The 16,202-nt window shown below is 54.1% G+C and overlaps 8 protein-coding genes across 8 annotated transcripts; 5 read left to right on the forward strand and 3 right to left on the reverse strand.

Annotated features, from left to right (window-relative positions):
* Positions 1-333: 333 nt before the first annotated feature.
* Positions 334-551, forward strand: DICSQDRAFT_149672 (uncharacterized protein; the record flags this gene model as incomplete). The annotated part of the gene is made up of 2 exons (XM_007369578.1): positions 334-412; positions 469-551. The coding sequence occupies 2 exons, from the start codon at positions 334-336 to the stop codon at positions 549-551; spliced, it is 162 nt and encodes a 53-aa protein (XP_007369640.1).
* A 430-nt stretch (positions 552-981) lies between these two features.
* DICSQDRAFT_157263 (uncharacterized protein) lies at positions 982-1,222 on the forward strand (the record flags this gene model as incomplete). The annotated part of the gene is made up of 2 exons (XM_007369579.1): positions 982-1,055; positions 1,113-1,222. Coding segments are annotated over 2 exons (183 nt in total), but the record flags the coding sequence as incomplete, so codon positions are not given.
* A 68-nt stretch (positions 1,223-1,290) lies between these two features.
* Positions 1,291-2,153, forward strand: DICSQDRAFT_140230 (uncharacterized protein). Its single transcript, XM_007369580.1, has 4 exons — positions 1,291-1,316; positions 1,376-1,577; positions 1,631-1,795; positions 1,858-2,153. The coding sequence occupies exons 3-4, from the start codon at positions 1,793-1,795 to the stop codon at positions 2,092-2,094; spliced, it is 240 nt and encodes a 79-aa protein (XP_007369642.1). The 5' UTR covers positions 1,291-1,316; positions 1,376-1,577; positions 1,631-1,792; the 3' UTR covers positions 2,095-2,153.
* A 67-nt stretch (positions 2,154-2,220) lies between these two features.
* DICSQDRAFT_157265 (uncharacterized protein) lies at positions 2,221-3,439 on the reverse strand. Its single transcript, XM_007369581.1, has 4 exons — positions 2,877-3,439; positions 2,769-2,820; positions 2,593-2,712; positions 2,221-2,521 (listed from the first exon to the last, which is right to left on the reverse strand). Exons 1-4 carry the CDS (start codon positions 2,885-2,887, stop codon positions 2,399-2,401), a joined length of 306 nt encoding a protein of 101 aa, XP_007369643.1. The 5' UTR covers positions 2,888-3,439; the 3' UTR covers positions 2,221-2,398.
* Positions 3,440-3,640: 201 nt separating this feature from the next.
* DICSQDRAFT_91991 (uncharacterized protein) lies at positions 3,641-5,348 on the forward strand. The gene is made up of 5 exons (XM_007369582.1): positions 3,641-3,909; positions 3,958-4,242; positions 4,299-4,336; positions 4,393-4,711; positions 4,767-5,348. Exons 1-5 carry the CDS (start codon positions 3,700-3,702, stop codon positions 5,019-5,021), a joined length of 1,107 nt encoding a protein of 368 aa, XP_007369644.1. The 5' UTR covers positions 3,641-3,699; the 3' UTR covers positions 5,022-5,348.
* Positions 5,349-6,596: 1,248 nt separating this feature from the next.
* Positions 6,597-7,537, reverse strand: DICSQDRAFT_173772 (uncharacterized protein; the record flags this gene model as incomplete). The annotated part of the gene is made up of 4 exons (XM_007369583.1): positions 6,597-6,812; positions 6,869-7,157; positions 7,212-7,249; positions 7,301-7,537. The coding sequence occupies 4 exons, from the start codon at positions 7,535-7,537 to the stop codon at positions 6,597-6,599; spliced, it is 780 nt and encodes a 259-aa protein (XP_007369645.1).
* A 1,560-nt stretch (positions 7,538-9,097) lies between these two features.
* Positions 9,098-10,755, reverse strand: DICSQDRAFT_111483 (uncharacterized protein). The gene is made up of 5 exons (XM_007369584.1): positions 10,533-10,755; positions 10,196-10,480; positions 10,109-10,146; positions 9,738-10,059; positions 9,098-9,675 (listed from the first exon to the last, which is right to left on the reverse strand). The coding sequence occupies exons 1-5, from the start codon at positions 10,713-10,715 to the stop codon at positions 9,298-9,300; spliced, it is 1,206 nt and encodes a 401-aa protein (XP_007369646.1). The 5' UTR covers positions 10,716-10,755; the 3' UTR covers positions 9,098-9,297.
* A 3,919-nt stretch (positions 10,756-14,674) lies between these two features.
* Positions 14,675-15,055, forward strand: DICSQDRAFT_173775 (uncharacterized protein; the record flags this gene model as incomplete). The annotated part of the gene is made up of 1 exon (XM_007369585.1): positions 14,675-15,055. One exon carries the CDS (start codon positions 14,675-14,677, stop codon positions 15,053-15,055), a length of 381 nt encoding a protein of 126 aa, XP_007369647.1.
* Between the last annotated feature and the right edge of the window lie 1,147 nt (positions 15,056-16,202).

Here is a 16,202-nt window from a genome sequence, read left to right on the forward strand (position 1 = left end):
GATGGTATCCGGGCCAAATTGTTCTTGTGCTGCGACCACAACCTCAGTTGTGGCCCATCACATACGAGGTCGTTTGACTTGAACATACGGACCAACAATCGTTTATGGAAAGGCCGCGGAGAACTATTGGTCGTTGTCCTTGTCCGAAATAGGCAATGTTGCCGGGCAATTGCGGCGTTTCCCACGGTTATCCCAGCGATTAGCCCAGCGAAAGACTGCAGCGACTTCGACCGGCTCTGCGGCTTGACTCTCCAGCTCTACATACCGTCCTCTGCACATATACAGACCTGATTGAAGGCGCATCACCCACAATGCTGCTGGGCACATAATTCTATGAGTGCCGAATTTAACCCCTGGGCCCTATCAGGCGTTTTCTTAAGTACGGGCGACACATTCAAGCGTCATGTTCACGGTACGTCTTCTGACAGGCTGTCGTTGTCCCCACCGACCTACCGGCCCATCGAATAGGCACAATTCTTTTTTCGCCGGTCCCCTGGAGCTTGTCTATGAGTGCCTCGGAACACATGCAATCCTTCTCCCACGCTGTCTAGATCTCCAAGGTTTGAAACGGGATGCGTTGCTAGACGGGACTAACACGTCGACTCAACAAGTGCGTTCTCGTGTCTGTGACGTTGGACCATCCCCCTTGATCTCCCTCTTCCGTCACAGCCTTGTCGAAGGCAGAGCAAGGACAACTCTGTCACTGGGACAACGCTACTATCTTCGGCCGACCATTGTCCTTCGTTGCCTTGGTCGTGGTATGCATCCCCGATGCCCATGAACACACCGAGTGCGCTATTACGTGGGCTCGTTCCCTAGCACCCCAATGTCAGTTTCTCGCGCGCACTCAGTGCATTACGTCCCCCTTGCGTCGTCCCAGTCATGCCAGTCTCCTCAACCTCAACGTAAGACGTCAACGCTGCTGCGTTCACTTCTGTGGTTCTGATCGTCTAGAATCGACCCAACGATCTTTCCCCGCAGATTCGCACTATACTCGACTACGATTTTACGTCTAACCTATCACCTACTGGCAGCGAGGTCGAACAAATTCTCCGGTGATGCGTTTCGTCCCACTTTCCCCGTGTGCACAGTGCTAATTGAAGGTCGCGCAGTGCAGAAGATCGGATACCGAAGAACGTGACGCTCACGATCGCCAAATGCGTCGAGGTTGACCGAGCCGTGAATCGGAAACAGAGTACAAAGGCCTTCCTTGACCACGTATGGTAATGACGGTATATCGGACGCTGCACAGCTTCCAAAATGTCGCGTGCTAATGCGTGTCGCTATGAAGGCGCAGGCAAATTGGTCCCAGTAAGGCGAGTCTCTGAGTTCGCTCTTCGGATGCATGTTATTCGGACGTCATGTCGTGTAGCAGATTAACCTCCTGATGAGAAGGGTTGTTGAGTTTATTCATGCGTGTAGGAGAGCATCAGAAGACGGGCAGTCATACGTGTTCCGTCCCAGTCACTTGCCAAGAACCTCTGACCGGTTGTGGGTTGTAGGGAATTCGTCACACCTCCGCAGCAGCTGTATTGAACAGGTTTCGAGAGCGTATCCAGAGGCGGTCTCATAGAAAGGCACGCCTTGTCTCCATGTAGGGCTTGGCGGGTCAACTTAACCGCGGGTCTAGAGGTCCGCTATTGTGCAGAACCGCGTCTATAATCGCACTTAGCAGACGACTCCTTGTTCATCGCCATGAGGTCGCTTACGATGTCCATCAACGTGTGTCCTACTTGACAGCCGTCTAGACATACCGGGTGCAACCCCGCCCCAAGCTATCGATGTGGAGATAATGGTAACGTACTACCGGACCGGATAAGTACCATCTGCCACTCATAACAGTCATCCCTGAAACAGGCACAGTGCGCCAGTGCGCGATACATAGTACCCAGACGCATGCTCATCTGTTTCATGACCTTGCATAGGTCAAAATGTGTCCACGATGTCGAAGACGAGAAGGGGATATACAATGCCATCTGCCGCGCACGAGCGCTATGCAAGAAGACGAAGCAAGAGGACGCGCCTGGTCGTGTGTATTGGAGGAGACATCCCAACGGCCTGGAGCAGGCAAGCCGCTCTGTCGCTACTACATGAAAGTCCTTGTTCGTTGGATAAAAGACATGCGGAGGCAAATGTTGACACATACATCGATTATCATCACCACGTTACGTATGACTGGTTCAACCAGCCACTCGGTACGAGAGCGTACCATAGCGCGATGGAAATACCTAATCGGATTTGGCTAATACATTCCAAGGCAATTGGCTAATACATTCCGAGGCAATAACAAGTCCGTAGGTAATCATACCCGCAAGGAATACGATGGGGCTACAGCAGCAGCCCTTGACGGGGGTCGGGTGGCGAGCACAAGCGTCTGTGCAGACTGCGCCATAGATCATCAATCACCGGCCGTCGCCAGTAGGAGGTCGTTACGCGGGAGCAACAGTCTCGTCTTGAGCCTTGGGGAACACTTGCAATGGAATGGCTTCTGCTGGCATTGCAGGAAGAGAGACGTCTTCGTCTGCTAAGGCAAGTGGATGTGAAGACGGTGACCGTAAGTACACGTCCGCGGGGTAGAGTCCGTATACCCACCATGATCGGCAATGGGCACATGCTCAGGCTCTTGCTCAGAAACCGGCGGGTTCTGATCATTTCCAGCGACGTGCACCCCGACCCATCCCTCCAGCTCCAGTAGTGACTGTGCATGCAGCGCTGTAGACAGGCGTGGATGTTGGAGAGGTTACTGAAAATACTGCGTTCGAACATACCAGGATCAGTGAAGGCCCCATGTTGATGTGCTGCATGTAGGTCAGATGTACGCTAGGAGGACCCACTATCAGTAGAGCATCATGCTGGGGCAAATGTGCAGATCTCACCTTGATATCATAATATAGATCAGTCGCGTCCCGCTCCAGGGCGGATGCGCTAGGAATGAGCTTCAAACGTGTAAACCAGCCGCCTTTCTGATAGGCATTCCATAATCCAATGCTGCTGTTTGCAATACTAGCGGCGAAAGTCGTGAGAATGCTCAAGAAGGTAGTCGATGAACTCACTCATCCACAGGAATCTGAAGTTCTGCCTTCCGTTGAACAGGTAGAACGTCCCGCCGAAGCTCGTTTCGGCTCCTTGACACTGCATCATCTACGCGTCTGAGGGTCGGAATAACTTGCTTGTGACCGAGCGACTGAGCGATACCAGCGCATGGCATGCCAGATGTTGTCGCGACGTTCGCGGTATCCTGTACCACACGTTCAGCGGTCTTAATCACCCAAGACATGACCAGCGCAGGAAGTGCAAGAGGGAATGCAGCGAGGGTTTCGGGGACAAGGAATATGAGGTTGGGGTGCTGCCCTGACTAAGTGGAGGCTCGCGTTTATATCCTTGCAAAGTCGTGTCGCGTGGGAACAGCCCATACTCCCCAGTCAGGGTGTTGTACCGGGATTCCAGCTTCAAATTGGACCGATACGGCGAGGAAGAAGTGCGTCCACAGAACAACAACCACTGGCGGCAGTGACTATGTCAGCGGGAAGCGATTATTGCTACCGTTCCAGAGTTTCGGTTCCTTGTCTCAACGGGGCAGATTCAATGACAGATCGGTCACGGGCGCTTGACGCATCCTTGCATGGTTGTCTCTTCCCGATATCCGTCCCTCGCCCTCTTCCTATGTACCTCACATTCCTCCAGTCCTGAGTCCCTGCAATGACTACTCCTTCAGAATCTGCTCCAACTGAACCGCCGCCGCCCGCGCCAGGCCACCTCAGTGAACGCGAGATTTGGTGGAGAGACCATCAGGTATGGCTACGGGAACGAGGTTATATGCTCCGGCCTCGCTACAGACCTGAGTGGGTCCCGTCTTGGTCTAGTGGGCAGAGACAGTACTACGAGTGCGAGGATGGCCAACGTCTTCGTGTGCGTCTTCCCTCTCCCTTCAGAACGTTTTCCTGAACACTTGCACAGCATGGACAGCTCATCGACGCTACGCGGGTTGCAGATGGTGCCGTGGTCGTCCTCAAGCAAGTGTTGCGCACCGAACACCCTTATGAAGTGGAGATAGCTCAATTCTTGACATCTGAGCACCTGTTGTCGGACCCGAAGAACCACTGTGTCCCTATCTATGAAGTGCTACAAGACCCAGACGACTGCAATATACAAGTGTTGGTGATGCCTCTACTCGGCAAATTCTATGACCCGCGCTTTCTGACAGTGGGAGAAGCTGTCGAGTTTTGCCGGCAAACATTCGAGGTGAGTTGCTCGTAGTATAAACTGGTTAGCGTAACTGACAATGTAGCCATGGTCAGGGTCTACAATTCATCCATGAACAACATGTTGCCCATAGGTGAACCTCATTCTCGACTTGGTAAATTCATACGCCACTCACTAGTACGACCATAGGGACATCTCAGAACTCAACATCATGTTGGATCCTCAACCGCTGTTCCCACAACTCTTCCATTTCGTTCGTCGGTCGCAGAACCGCGACATGACGGGGACCGCGAGGCACTCTACTCGCACCCGGCATCCTGTGAAGTACTTCTTCATCGACTTTGGTCTTTCTCGAAAGTACGACCCATCCGCCGGACCACCGCGGGCGCGTCCGATATGGGGTGGAGACCGATCGGTCCCTGAGTTCCACAAGTCGCTGGAACCATGCGACCCATTCCCGACGGACATCTACTACATGGGCAACATCGTTCGTAATGTGCTGCTACAGGTGAGGTCTTTCCCTATGGTCCAATGGCGTTCCTAATCCTTTTTGCGGGATGCAGGAGTATCGTGGTCTGGAATTCTTGCAACCGCTTATCGACGATATGGTCCAAGATGAGCCGGCTAAGCGGCCAACGATACAGCAGGTGGTGTGGCGGTTCGAGCTGCTGAGGGGATCGCTCAGTACATGGCGTTTGCGCTCACGGCTCGCTACGAGGAACGAGGACTGGCTCGTTCGTTCGCTCCGAGTGATCGCACACGTTTTCCGGACCGTCCTCTACGTTCTGACGTTCCGCCCTGCTCTTCCCGTGCCATAAATACATCCTCGCTTCTTGATGTTTGCCTATCTCTTCGAGGTCTGCGTTTCCCGTCCGCTCTCAGTGGCCCGCACATAGCGTATCGGAGCACGAGGCGCGTTCGAGGCCCCAGTCTTCGCTTTTTGCATACTTGTACTAGCGCGGGGACGTGTATGGTTCTTGCATCTCTTGGTCGGCTTCGTTGTTCCATGTCGTTGATTCCCAAACAGCGCATACACCTGCCTCGCTCTGCCTCCGTATATATATCATTACTAAAGGCTTGCTTATACGTGGACGAGATGTACTGTATCATTTGCGCACTACTAGCATCGTTCTTCTTTCAACCTCAGCCGCCTGGAGGGCCGCAAATTGCCTGCGGGCAGTGCACCTCTCGCAAAGGTGAGGCATTAGGCGTCTGTAAAGCTGGACGAGGGCACTCACATCAGTCACAACCAAGCATCATCGGCGGGCCTCGTGGAGAGAACAATGGACAGAGATACTTGGGGTCCCCTCGCCGCCAGGTAAGAGCCGTAAGTCTGCTGGGTGGCAATCAAGGTACCGTGGCGTTCCTTGAGAAATTGCCCTGCAAAACGTAATCCCTCAAACGCCGACGGTTGCTTGTTTGACCGCGCCTCGTGCTTCTGCTCAAGAGCTGTTGTCCCCCACAATGGTGACTGTCAGTCGTCAGTGATCGATGACCTCCGGGGGAGGTTCAAGATGCCTCTGTGGAATGAGCCATCGGATCGCTAGTCGTGCAATCCAGTCGGGTCTATTCCTGGTCGGTGACGGTGCCGATGGGTCGAGAATCATTCCACTGACACGCCCTTCGTGGACGTTGGGCGAGTAGCTTGAGAGGCAAGCTCGAATCGTTCTCAGTGCCTGGACAGTAGGCGCATCCAAGAGTGGTCTTCTGTGATCAGCGCTGAGCCACAGAGATAATGTCAAGGGAGCCTGCATTGCTGCCCGCCAGGGGAGAAGCTCTGGAGCGGCCCTGGTATCCAGGGTGGAAACAATGAAGGCCGTTTTCGTCCGGAGAATTGTGCAGCTGAGGGATGCGGGCATAACAACTCGGGGAGCCGAAGACGAGGTAGGGCTCCGGGCCCAGTATCCGCGAGGTTGCACGTTGTTCTTGGTTCGATCTCACGGTAGCGACAGTTGCATAATGAGCGCGATGCGTGGATGACGCGACGACAGATCCCGGATTTCTTCCCGGTGCGCGGAGCCCTTGACGTATACGGAGGCGGATGCGGACACACGACGATCTCTGTCATCAGGTTCCTCAATGTTATGTATGGCCGCTTCAATTACCCACTCGTCACGAGAGCGTACAATAGCGCAATGAACATTATCCCTGGTTAGCCCAGATCACGGGAAGGACATCTGACCGAAAGCGTACAAGCAAACCGACTGTAGTGTGCGAGAAGGAGCGATCAACTATGGGCGATGTGATGATGAACGCCGACTATCCAAGGCAAGCATGATAGCAAATGACACGAAAATGACAATTCTGAGTCATGAGCTAGGAGGCAGAGGTATAGCCGACTTGCGGAGAAGAGCGTATCTGAACGATCGGAGACCGTGACCGGCGTCGCGCAGTCACCTGGTCACCCAGCCCTCAGGCTGGCCGCGCAGCGGCAGGCGGGAACGCAATTTCGCGTTGTCGAGCGGCTTCAGAAGCTCATCGAAACGACACACGACTTCCTGGATTGTCGGTATCTGAAGCGGATCGGCGGCGATCATGTCGTCGACGAGAGGCCCCAGAAACTCGGCCCCTTTGAATTTGTAGAAAGTCACAATTGTGAGCGAGCCCCTCTGAGACAAGGTGCGGAAAATACCTCCAGGATGATGTTGCGAATCATGTTTCTGACGTAGTAGATGTTGGTTGGAGATGGATCCACGAGGTCTCCTTTCCAGTTCTGGAACTCCGGGACAGTCTTGTCTCCTCTGCGAATGGGGCGTTCGCGGGGTGGACCATCTTCGGGGTTGTATCGCCTGGAGAGTCCAAAGTCGATGAAATAGTACATCACAGGACAGGCGGTCCTCGTTGAGTGCCTGGCCTTGCCCTTGAAGTTGAAACTCTTGTCTGTTTCTTGCGGATGGAACATACGCGGGTACATGTATCGAGGGTCGTACACAATGTTTTGTGCCACACAATCCCTACCAGACTCAGGTCAATGAGAACGTGAGAATGTGGCCAATTCACCGACATACCTATGCGCTACATGCAGTTCATGCATATATTGGAGCCCCTACGATGGTCTCAGCCCAGTGAGCAGACAGAGATTCGGCTTATCGCTCACCTCAAAGACCTGCTTCAGAAATGCAACAACTTCTCCAATGGTTTGCCACGCAGGATTGTTGCATCTCCTCATCAGTGGCATCACCAGGACAGTCGCCTCGGGATCGTCGGGGACAGAGAAGATTTCCAGGACAGGTACAGTGTGGTTGCGAGGATCTGAGCGCAATGTCTCGGACGAGAGATACTGAGCGATTTCTACTTCCAGGGGGTTGAAAGACTTGACTACCCTCTTAAGCATGACGAGCTGATTATCAGAGGTGGACACCGCATCCATCAAATAGGGATTCTGAACATCATAGTGAGAGCTGGACGGAACACAGAATGATCGTGAAGACTTACCATTGGCCCATGATAATCCTCAAAATGCCATGGAAATACATCCCGGTGTGCGTTCCATGATGGGGTCCAGCCAGGCGCATAGTGACGACGGAGCATGTATCCTCGTTCGGCCAACCAAACCTGACAGTCGCGCCACCACTCTTCGACTGTGCAGAGTTTCTCTGGGACCTCAGTCGGGAACTGATAATGGGTCTAAGAGACCAAGGGTACCATCATCCATCGAACGTAGAGGATGGCGGAGCACACCACACAAAGATAAAAGCCCAAGGGGTAGAAGGGAGCTGGACGGGAAGAGAGGATCAACAGGTGTGAAAATCATACGTCCTGCACCTCAGGCCCCAGTGCTTGTGGTACCGCACAGCCATGCCCGCCAGCAACAGTGGGCCGCGGACAGAGACGTTCCCGCCGCAGGACCTGGGATAGAAAGGCTGCGGAAAGCTCTTGTTTTGTTGTCCGTGTCTCAAGGAAGCGGCAGCGACAACGTTCAAACCGCGATCTGATTACTATATCGTGTTCAGTAAGCAACACAGTCCTCTTAGGTCAAAGGCAGACCATAGCCAACAAATTTGAGCAAGTGGTCCTGAGAAGCTCTAAGTCTGTCGCGCAGCCAGAACGCCAGTTTTCCAGTATGGTTGCACCGTGGTCAGGCCGTGTATGGCGCCACAGTGTATCGGCTCAACTACGCGTCGAACTTTGTGCGTTGCGGATTTTCCCGAGAGATTTCGCTTACAGGTACGTCCAAGCGCGCCTCCGGAGGCTTGTCGTCGTGCTCCCCGTGCACGTCGCGCCTAGGGGTCTGTAGCGAGGCCGGAGCATATAACCTCGTTCCCGTAGCCATTCCTGGTAGTCTTGCCACCAGACCTCGCGTTTACTAAGATGTCCTGGCGCGAGCGGCGGCGGTTCGGTTGATTTCGAAGTGGCCATTCGGGATCAAGGGGCGTGGTGACTAGACGCCCGTGGGCAATCTGCTGATGTTGAATCTATGTAGTACGCCCGGGCCGGTGTTCTTTTAATGCCTCCAAGTTGAGGTCAGCGCCCATGCTCCTCGTCTGTTTCTTCTTCAAACTCTTCTAATGATCATCGCGGCATCCACAGATCAGGTTACTAGCATTTGCTGTACGCAGTACCTAAGATGCCGCCCACATCGCAATGAGATCTGGCGCGGGGACCAGGTATGGGGTCACCGTTGTAACTTCTGTATTTCATCAATTGGGTCCGTGTCCTTCGAGTTTGCTATTATGTGTGTTTCTCGTCTCGATCGTCTCCCCTCTTGATCACAACACTCGCTGTCATGCCCTCTGCGAAGCGAACAAAGTAATGTAGTACTGAGGAAGCGGCAACATGGCAGCTCCGTATGAGAGAGCCAATGGCTACCGGATGCGAGCGCAAGTCAGGAGAGACACCGTCTGATATGAGCCATCGTTTTCCGTCCTGATAGTGAGGAGTATTGGATGGTGGACAGAGTGCATAGTATTATGTGCAGTCAGAGCAAAAGTCAAACATCAGCACAAGTACGCAAGAGCCCCAATATTCATACAATATACTAACTAGCCCATCACAGTCGACTGCGGGTCAAAGGGCCAGGAGAGATAGGAAAGGCAGAGAACAGCTCGTCTATTCAACATAACCACGGAGCTTGAGCGGCCTCCGAGCAGATGATCAGGGCGCCACCGGGGTGCGCTGCTTACGAACTGGTACGAAGCGCCGTCGCATCGTTGCTAGGACAGTCCGCAGCCGTGAACCGGCGGCGTCGGTCTTCTTCTGCTCGAACTGCGACGGAGGGGGAGGCCGAGGGATCGCAGGATGAAGCCAAAGACCTCCATAGAACATGCGGAAAGCATATTGCACTTCCCTGAGAAAGGCGATGAATCCGTTGTCTTCTCGTTGGCGCAGCCGCTGTCGCAGCCGCAAACTAGGCAGCTGCGAAATGATGGTGTCCAGTTGGCGTACTGCTTCGTCCATGGTGATACGCTGGTCAGGCTTGTCGACCACCATGGATGCGACCAGTGGCTCCATGAACGTCAGGTTTGAGTAGATCTGGGATGTGAAGGAATGAGGGAAGTCAGCGCCTGGATTCGGCATTGTAGGCAAGCACAAACCTGCAGGAAATCCTCTCTGATTAAATTCCCCAGGGTGTAAACGTCCGTATGGAACGGATTACGCGGAGTCGTCTCATCCTCGAGGTACTCTGGGACTGTAGTGTCGCCGCCGACTATGGGAATCGCAAGAGGGTTTGCGTCGTTAGCATCAAACTGACACGACAGGCCAAAATCAGTCCAATAATATCTTGTCGGACGGACTGTCCTCGAGTAGTGTTTGGCAGGTCCAACGACGTTGCGGTCGTATTCACGAGCGATGGGATGGAACATGTCTGGATACATGTTACGAGGGTCCATCATGATGTTGAGCGTCATGCAATCACTGAGAAAGGTTAGTCGAAGCAGGGGGAGAAGTATGCAGGTCAACCTACCGATGGGCTACGTGATGCTGGTGCATGAACTGGAGACCCTGCGGAGAGAATGAGAAAGAGATGAATGGTTCTAGTGAAGACTCACACCTCAAATGCTTGACGAAAAAAATCGACGGCCTCCCCTATGGTAAGTTGAGGGGGAATGTTATGTTCCTTAAGCAAGGGCATTACGACGATCTGAATGTCGGAGTCGACGGGGTCTTGCAGCACCTCAAGGATGGGACAACAGTGGTTGCGGGGTTCTGTAGCAAGGGATGGAGAACACAAGTACTGTCCGATAGGAACCTCGAAGGGATGGACTGTGCGCGACACGCGTTTCAACATGACCATTTCGCCGTCAGACTTGCGCACGGCATCGAGGACATAATTAAGCTGCAGACGGGCGGTGAGTGCGGAAAGTGACGCGGTCGCAAACCCATAATACCTTCTGCATCCAGCCGTCTTCGAAATTCAGCGCATATTTATTCGTCCCTCTCCAAGACGGCACCCAGCCAGGCTTGTACCGCGGCCGCAGGACATAGCCGGCTTCTAGAAGCCAATCGTAACGATCGCGCCACAATGTCTCCCCGTCCGTCAACCCGCGGTCATAGCGAACTTTCGGAGACATATCCTACGGACAAGAGGTGTACTGCAAAAGAGGGCTGCCGGGGAGTAGGGGAGCAAGCGAGCGAGGCCGAAAGGGAGGAGAAACGAGCCAAGAAACCCCCGCAGGCCACCCAGTCCACGTGGCAGTGCAAGCGCCAGACCGTGGACGTTCGCACAAAAGCGGTGGCGGCAGCACTGTGTCTCTTCGACCATTTACAGACAAGGGCTATTGTTCGCCAGGCGTCAGGACGCCAAGGCCATGTCTTCTGTCCGTCGGGCTGTGCATGGGACACTGTCTGCTCTTGTATGTTCCCCATCGACCGTGAGTAAAGAGCGCTGTCAATGCCGTACAAATGGGATTGAGATTAATGTGCAGTTGCCAGGTTTTCCTGCGCGGCGTTGTGCCGGAAGTGGGGCGGTGTCCAAAAACCTTCCCAAGTGCATCTATCGGTGCTGAGCTAGGAGAGATAAAAAGTGCTGACCGTGTTGTTTATGGCCCACCCACTATCTAGTCATTCGTACTGGCGAGGACTTGAATAGCTTCTCGCCTCCTAGCTGTCTCATAATGGCTGCTGCCGCTGCTATAGTCGCTCCTACTGTCCCACCTGCGGGAGAACCTGTCGAGGTACTCGCGACTCACTCTCCTTATGCTCTTCCCACCTCCGCTGCACAAAGTGTGTTAGAGTTTACGCTTCTCCTTCACGCGTTAGGCGCTGTATACCGGCATCTCCCGCTCATACATACTTGTACACGTCACATATTCAACTCCCTCACTCGTTCTATCATCTCCCCGAGTGAGGGTACGTTTTCTCCCGTGTTACCTACATCATAGCATACTCACAGTAACCTGTAGCGCCTCATACTTGGGCTACAGGTAATGTATCCCACTCGTTCTATCATCTCCCCGAGTGAGGCGCCTCATACTTGGGCTACAGATTCTAACAGGTTATGAGCCCCTGCGCCTGAAGTTTTTCTGCCAGGCCTCTGTAGTCACCCCTTTTTGCGACCCCTCGCCTTCCCTCGAGTCACCTCTAGTCTCAGGATCACTCTTTTTCAGCCGACACGACCTCGGCCGGCGTTTTGTGGCGCATATACCACCTTATTGTTGTCGCGGTGCGCATATAGCCACCCGTTGTCCTTGTACTATGACCGGATCCGAAGATACCCCGTCCCCCGGGTCCCCTCCCACTTCCCCGGGGGCCAACCAAGCTACATCGTCCCCATCTTCCAAGCGGTCGAACCCCCCCATATCTCTCGTGCAGATCCCTTCCTGGGTCTACGGTCGTCTCAGCACCCTCGAACGTCTCAGCATCGCCAAGTGCAACTGGCCAGAATGGTCCCGTCGCATCCTGAACGTGCTGTGTCTCTGCGGTGGTTCCCCCCCCCTTAAGAGTTACGTGGATGGCAAGCTCTCCTGTCCCGACGCTGGCGCTTTTCCTCTCGACTATGCGAACTGGTCGCAGACGAACAGCCTCGTTATTGCCTTGGTGGAGGACTATGTTGAGGACGCCGACCTTCACCTCATTGCGTCGTCCTCATCTGCTCGCGGTCTTTGGCTCGCGCTCGAGAACCGCCACGTCAAACGAGGAGCCTACGCCCAGCTAATGACCATTCAGGAGCTCTTTCGTGACGACCTAGATCCTGCGAACACCACGAACGACATTGAGAACCAAGCTCGTCGGACAGCCGCTGACGTGTCCCGCATGTTTCAGATGGGACCGCTCTCTGAAGACACCTTCACCGTTGTCGTCCTTCTACATAAGATGAAGGCGAAGATGCGCCCCCTCATGAACCAGATCGTCAACAACCAGTCAACCTCGTCGGTTCCTCTCACCGCTGACCGTGTCCTTGACAGGATCAAACATGAGGCCATGCAGGTCCGTGCTGACCGCGCCTCCGGTACTGCACCGCTCTCCATTGCTCTTGCCGCAACGTCCTCGCAAGTCTCTTCACGCGTCTGCTCCAACTGCAAATGCAAGGGCCATCTCGTGGACCGCTGCTGGCAACCGGGGGGTGGCCCTGCAGGAGGAGTTTGCTTCGATCCGTGGCCACGATGTCTTCGAACTTGTGCCGCGCTCCGCCGTCCCAGCGGGACGCAAAGTCCTCACGGGCAAGCCTGTGTTTCGTCTGAAGCGGGACGAAAAAGGCGACCCGGTGCGTTTCAAGGCGCGATGGGTTGTTCGCGGCTTCGAAGCTGTCTTCGGGCAAGACTTCTTCAAGACGACATCGCCTACCATGCGGATCGAATCGTTTCGTCTCATCCTGCATGTAGCCGCCTCTCTCAACTGGGATACCGCCCAGGTCGACGTCAAAACAGCCTTTCTCTATGGCCTCCTACCCGAAGACGAAGCATGCTTCATGGAGCAGCCGCGCGGTTTTGAAGAGAAGGGCAAAGAAGACTGGGTCTGGCGCCTGCGAAAGGGTCTTTATGGGATGCCTCAAGGCGGCCGCACCTGGAACAAGACGATGGACGCGCACCTCACCTCCGTCGGATTTTCCAGGCTAGCATGTGAGAGTTGCATTTACTATCGTGTATCCCCCGCCGGCGTTGTCATCGCGGGAGTCCACGTAGACGACTTCATTGCCGCCGTCTCGTCAAAATCCGCAGGTGACGCGTTTCGTGCGGACCTGCGAGCTGCCTGGGAAATCTCTGATCTTGGTGAGGCCCGTTTTTGCATCGGCATCGCGATTGACCGCGACAGGAATACCCGCTCCATTCACCTCTCCCAAACCGCCCTCATCGACAAGATCATCTCGCACTTTGATCTGGCGCGTGAACTGCCAGTCAGCACGCCTATGGAAACTGGTGTTCGTCTGAGTCGACATTCCGAACCGGACGATCACGCAAGTGTCTCCCACCTCCCGTATTGTGCTCTCGTCGGCTCCTTGAACTATGTCGCCACTGGTACGCGCCCGGATATCTCTTGCGCTGTCCAGCAACTGTCCCAATATCTCGACTGCTTCACCACCGCTCACTGGACCGCTGCTGTCAGGGTGGTACGCTGCCTGAAAGGATCTCGTGCTTTGCGTCTTACCCTGGGTAGCTCTGATTCTTCTATCCGTCTCTTGGGTTGGTCCGACTCTGATCACGCTCGGTGCCCTGACACTCGTCGTTCTGTTGCCGGTTACGTGTTCTCCCTGGGGTCTGGCGCTGTCACTTGGGCTGCTAGAAAACAAGCTACCGTTGCTGACTCAACGACGGAAGCTGAGTACATTGCTGCCGCTGACGCTGCAAAGGAATGTGTTTGGCTCCGCAATCTCCTGCGAGGCATTGATCTGGGCCAAAAGGACGCATCATCCCTGTTCGTGGACAACTCTGGGGCTATCACACTGTCGGGCGACCCATCTTTCCATGCGCGGACGAAGCACATCGATATCAAACACCATTACCTGCGCGAACGCACAGCTGCCGGCGACATCTCGGTGCACTACGTGCCTTCTGCCGACAATATCGCAGATATCTTCACCAAACCTTTGCCGGGCCCGCAGTTTGCTCGTTTGCGTTCTTTCCTCGGTCTCACGTGAATATTTGTCATCAATGCGAGGAGGAGTACTCTTCCGTGCTTCCCCTATCCCTTCTCTCGCTCTCTTCCTCCTTCCTTTGTTACGATACCTTACATTACTAAACCTTACTCGTTTACATACTTACCCATATGTTTCGATCCCGTCTATACAGCGAGGAGGAGTGTTAGAGTTTACGCTTCTCCTTCACGCGTTAGGCGCTGTATACCGGCATCTCCCGCTCATACATACTTGTACACGTCACATATTCAACTCCCTCACTCGTTCTATCATCTCCCCGAGTGAGGGTACGTTTTCTCCCGTGTTACCTACATCATAGCATACTCACAGTAACCTGTAGCGCCTCATACTTGGGCTACAGGTAATGTATCCCACTCGTTCTATCATCTCCCCGAGTGAGGCGCCTCATACTTGGGCTACAGATTCTAACAAAGTGTGCCCGAAGACCGTCGCGGAGTCATGGCTGTCATCTTCGGCGGCTTCAGTAGAACGAAGACAAAGTTTTTTGACAAGACGAAACCGGCACGGGACTGGATCTCCACGAAAACGTGCAAAGCCGCTGGATACGCTGTTGTGTACGGCGTTCCCGCTCTCCAACTCGCTGGGGAGGTTGTCGGTGATGTCGTCGAGGCTGCTGGAATTCCGGAGGACCCAATCCAGTACAACCCGATCAAGACAGCCACGCCATGGTTTCTCAAGATGTTCGCCGGCATGTCTCCCGACTATCACCTCGCCAGGGGGAATAAGTACCTTGACGACGCTCTGGATCTGTTGGTCAATTATGAGGAATTCATACCGCCCAACCTGATGACCGACTTGGTGAAAAATTGGTTGACGTGAATCGTCATAACGCAATACTTGTCTTTTGACATTACCTGATACATCCCTTTTGACATGACCAGGTTGGACAACGAGGGCGGAGGTTTTCACATTGTGAATCAAGTACCCCACGTCGCAGACGCTCGCCAATGGAAGCGAGATGCAAAGTATCTCATGGCGCTAACAAAGGTGGGCTTACATCCTACGTAGTCAACACTTCACTGATAAACTCATTCAATCTCAGAGGAAATCCAGGGAAGCGCGCGCACGGTCATCAGCAAAACTAGCAAACCATGGTCTCGCATGGCCACGGCGCCCGAAACTGACCTACCCTTTCCGGAAACCGCAAGCGCCGCCTAATTCTGGCCAACTCCCATCCCTCCTGACGGAATCTGGCCATAGAGCATCTGCGCGGATGGACACCGGTAATGATAGACAGGTATGTATCTTACGATATTACTTCATACCAGTTACTTTGCATGAGACAAGGTGCGCGGAAAATAAGACTATGCAAAGCCGCCAAGCGCTCCGACCCTCCACCACATCCTCCTCGGCATTCCTCACCAATCTCCTTCCTCTCCCGAGCGCGCTCGTTGTCGTTGCCCATCCTCCTCTCTGCCTCCGCCCTCTCCGCCTCCTCATCTACGACACTTTGCGGATCTTCTCCGAGCCGCCGAGCCTTACCTCGCTCGCGCCACGCGCGAGGCTAATGGAAAAGTCGAGGATAGATTGGAGCTCCACGTCAGAAAGCTGGGTGGTCATGATGGTGTTGACATATGAAGAGGCGCATACATTGCTGCGCCTCGGATCGATGCGTACGGCACTGCACCGAACACATTCTATCCCTACCCCATCTTCAGGCACGCAACCGTTCAAGCAAAGGCATATAGGAGAGGCGGGTAATGCTATTTGATACAGTGAATACTGAGTCACTTCGCTATATTGTCATAGAATACGGGCGACGAAAAGAATGCAGCACATCAGACACTTTCACTGAACAGCGATCGTCTCACCACCGCCAACTGAAGGGATCTCCAAACCTAATACAGAGCCCCGGACGAATGGTGCAGTGGCTGCCCCGTCTGAATGAGCCTCTTGCGGATGCACAACCGCCTCTGTCGTCGTTACGTCCTTCAGCTGCCCAGTTCTCTTCAATTGCTCAAGCGGG

Source organism: Dichomitus squalens, assembly GCF_000275845.1.
Source record: "Dichomitus squalens LYAD-421 SS1 unplaced genomic scaffold DICSQscaffold_51, whole genome shotgun sequence".
Taxonomy (NCBI): Eukaryota; Fungi; Basidiomycota; class Agaricomycetes; order Polyporales; family Polyporaceae; genus Dichomitus; species Dichomitus squalens.

What these genes read in the sequence shown, in the direction of transcription:
- DICSQDRAFT_111483 (XM_007369584.1), bottom strand. Translation starts at nt 10,715, where the DNA reads ATGTCTCCGAAAGTTCGCTATGACCGCGGGTTGACGGACGGGGAGACA. An exon ending in AAGACGGCTGGATGCAGAAG is followed by an intron (nt 10,481 to 10,532) that starts GTATTATGGGTT and finishes GCCCGTCTGCAG; the next exon opens with CTTAATTATGTCCTCGATGC. An exon ending in CAGCATCACGTAGCCCATCG is followed by an intron (nt 10,060 to 10,108) that starts GTAGGTTGACCT and finishes AACCTTTCTCAG; the next exon opens with TGATTGCATGACGCTCAACA.
- DICSQDRAFT_157265 (XM_007369581.1), bottom strand. An exon ending in TGGGGCCTTCACTGATCCTG is followed by an intron (nt 2,713 to 2,768) that starts GTATGTTCGAAC and finishes GCCTGTCTACAG; the next exon opens with CGCTGCATGCACAGTCACTA. An exon ending in TGTGCCCATTGCCGATCATG is followed by an intron (nt 2,522 to 2,592) that starts GTGGGTATACGG and finishes TTGCCTTAGCAG; the next exon opens with ACGAAGACGTCTCTCTTCCT.
- DICSQDRAFT_91991 (XM_007369582.1), top strand. Translation starts at nt 3,700, where the DNA reads ATGACTACTCCTTCAGAATCTGCTCCAACTGAACCGCCGCCGCCCGCG. An exon ending in TTTGCCGGCAAACATTCGAG is followed by an intron (nt 4,243 to 4,298) that starts GTGAGTTGCTCG and finishes AGCCATGGTCAG; the next exon opens with GGTCTACAATTCATCCATGA. An exon ending in TTCGTAATGTGCTGCTACAG is followed by an intron (nt 4,712 to 4,766) that starts GTGAGGTCTTTC and finishes TGCGGGATGCAG; the next exon opens with GAGTATCGTGGTCTGGAATT.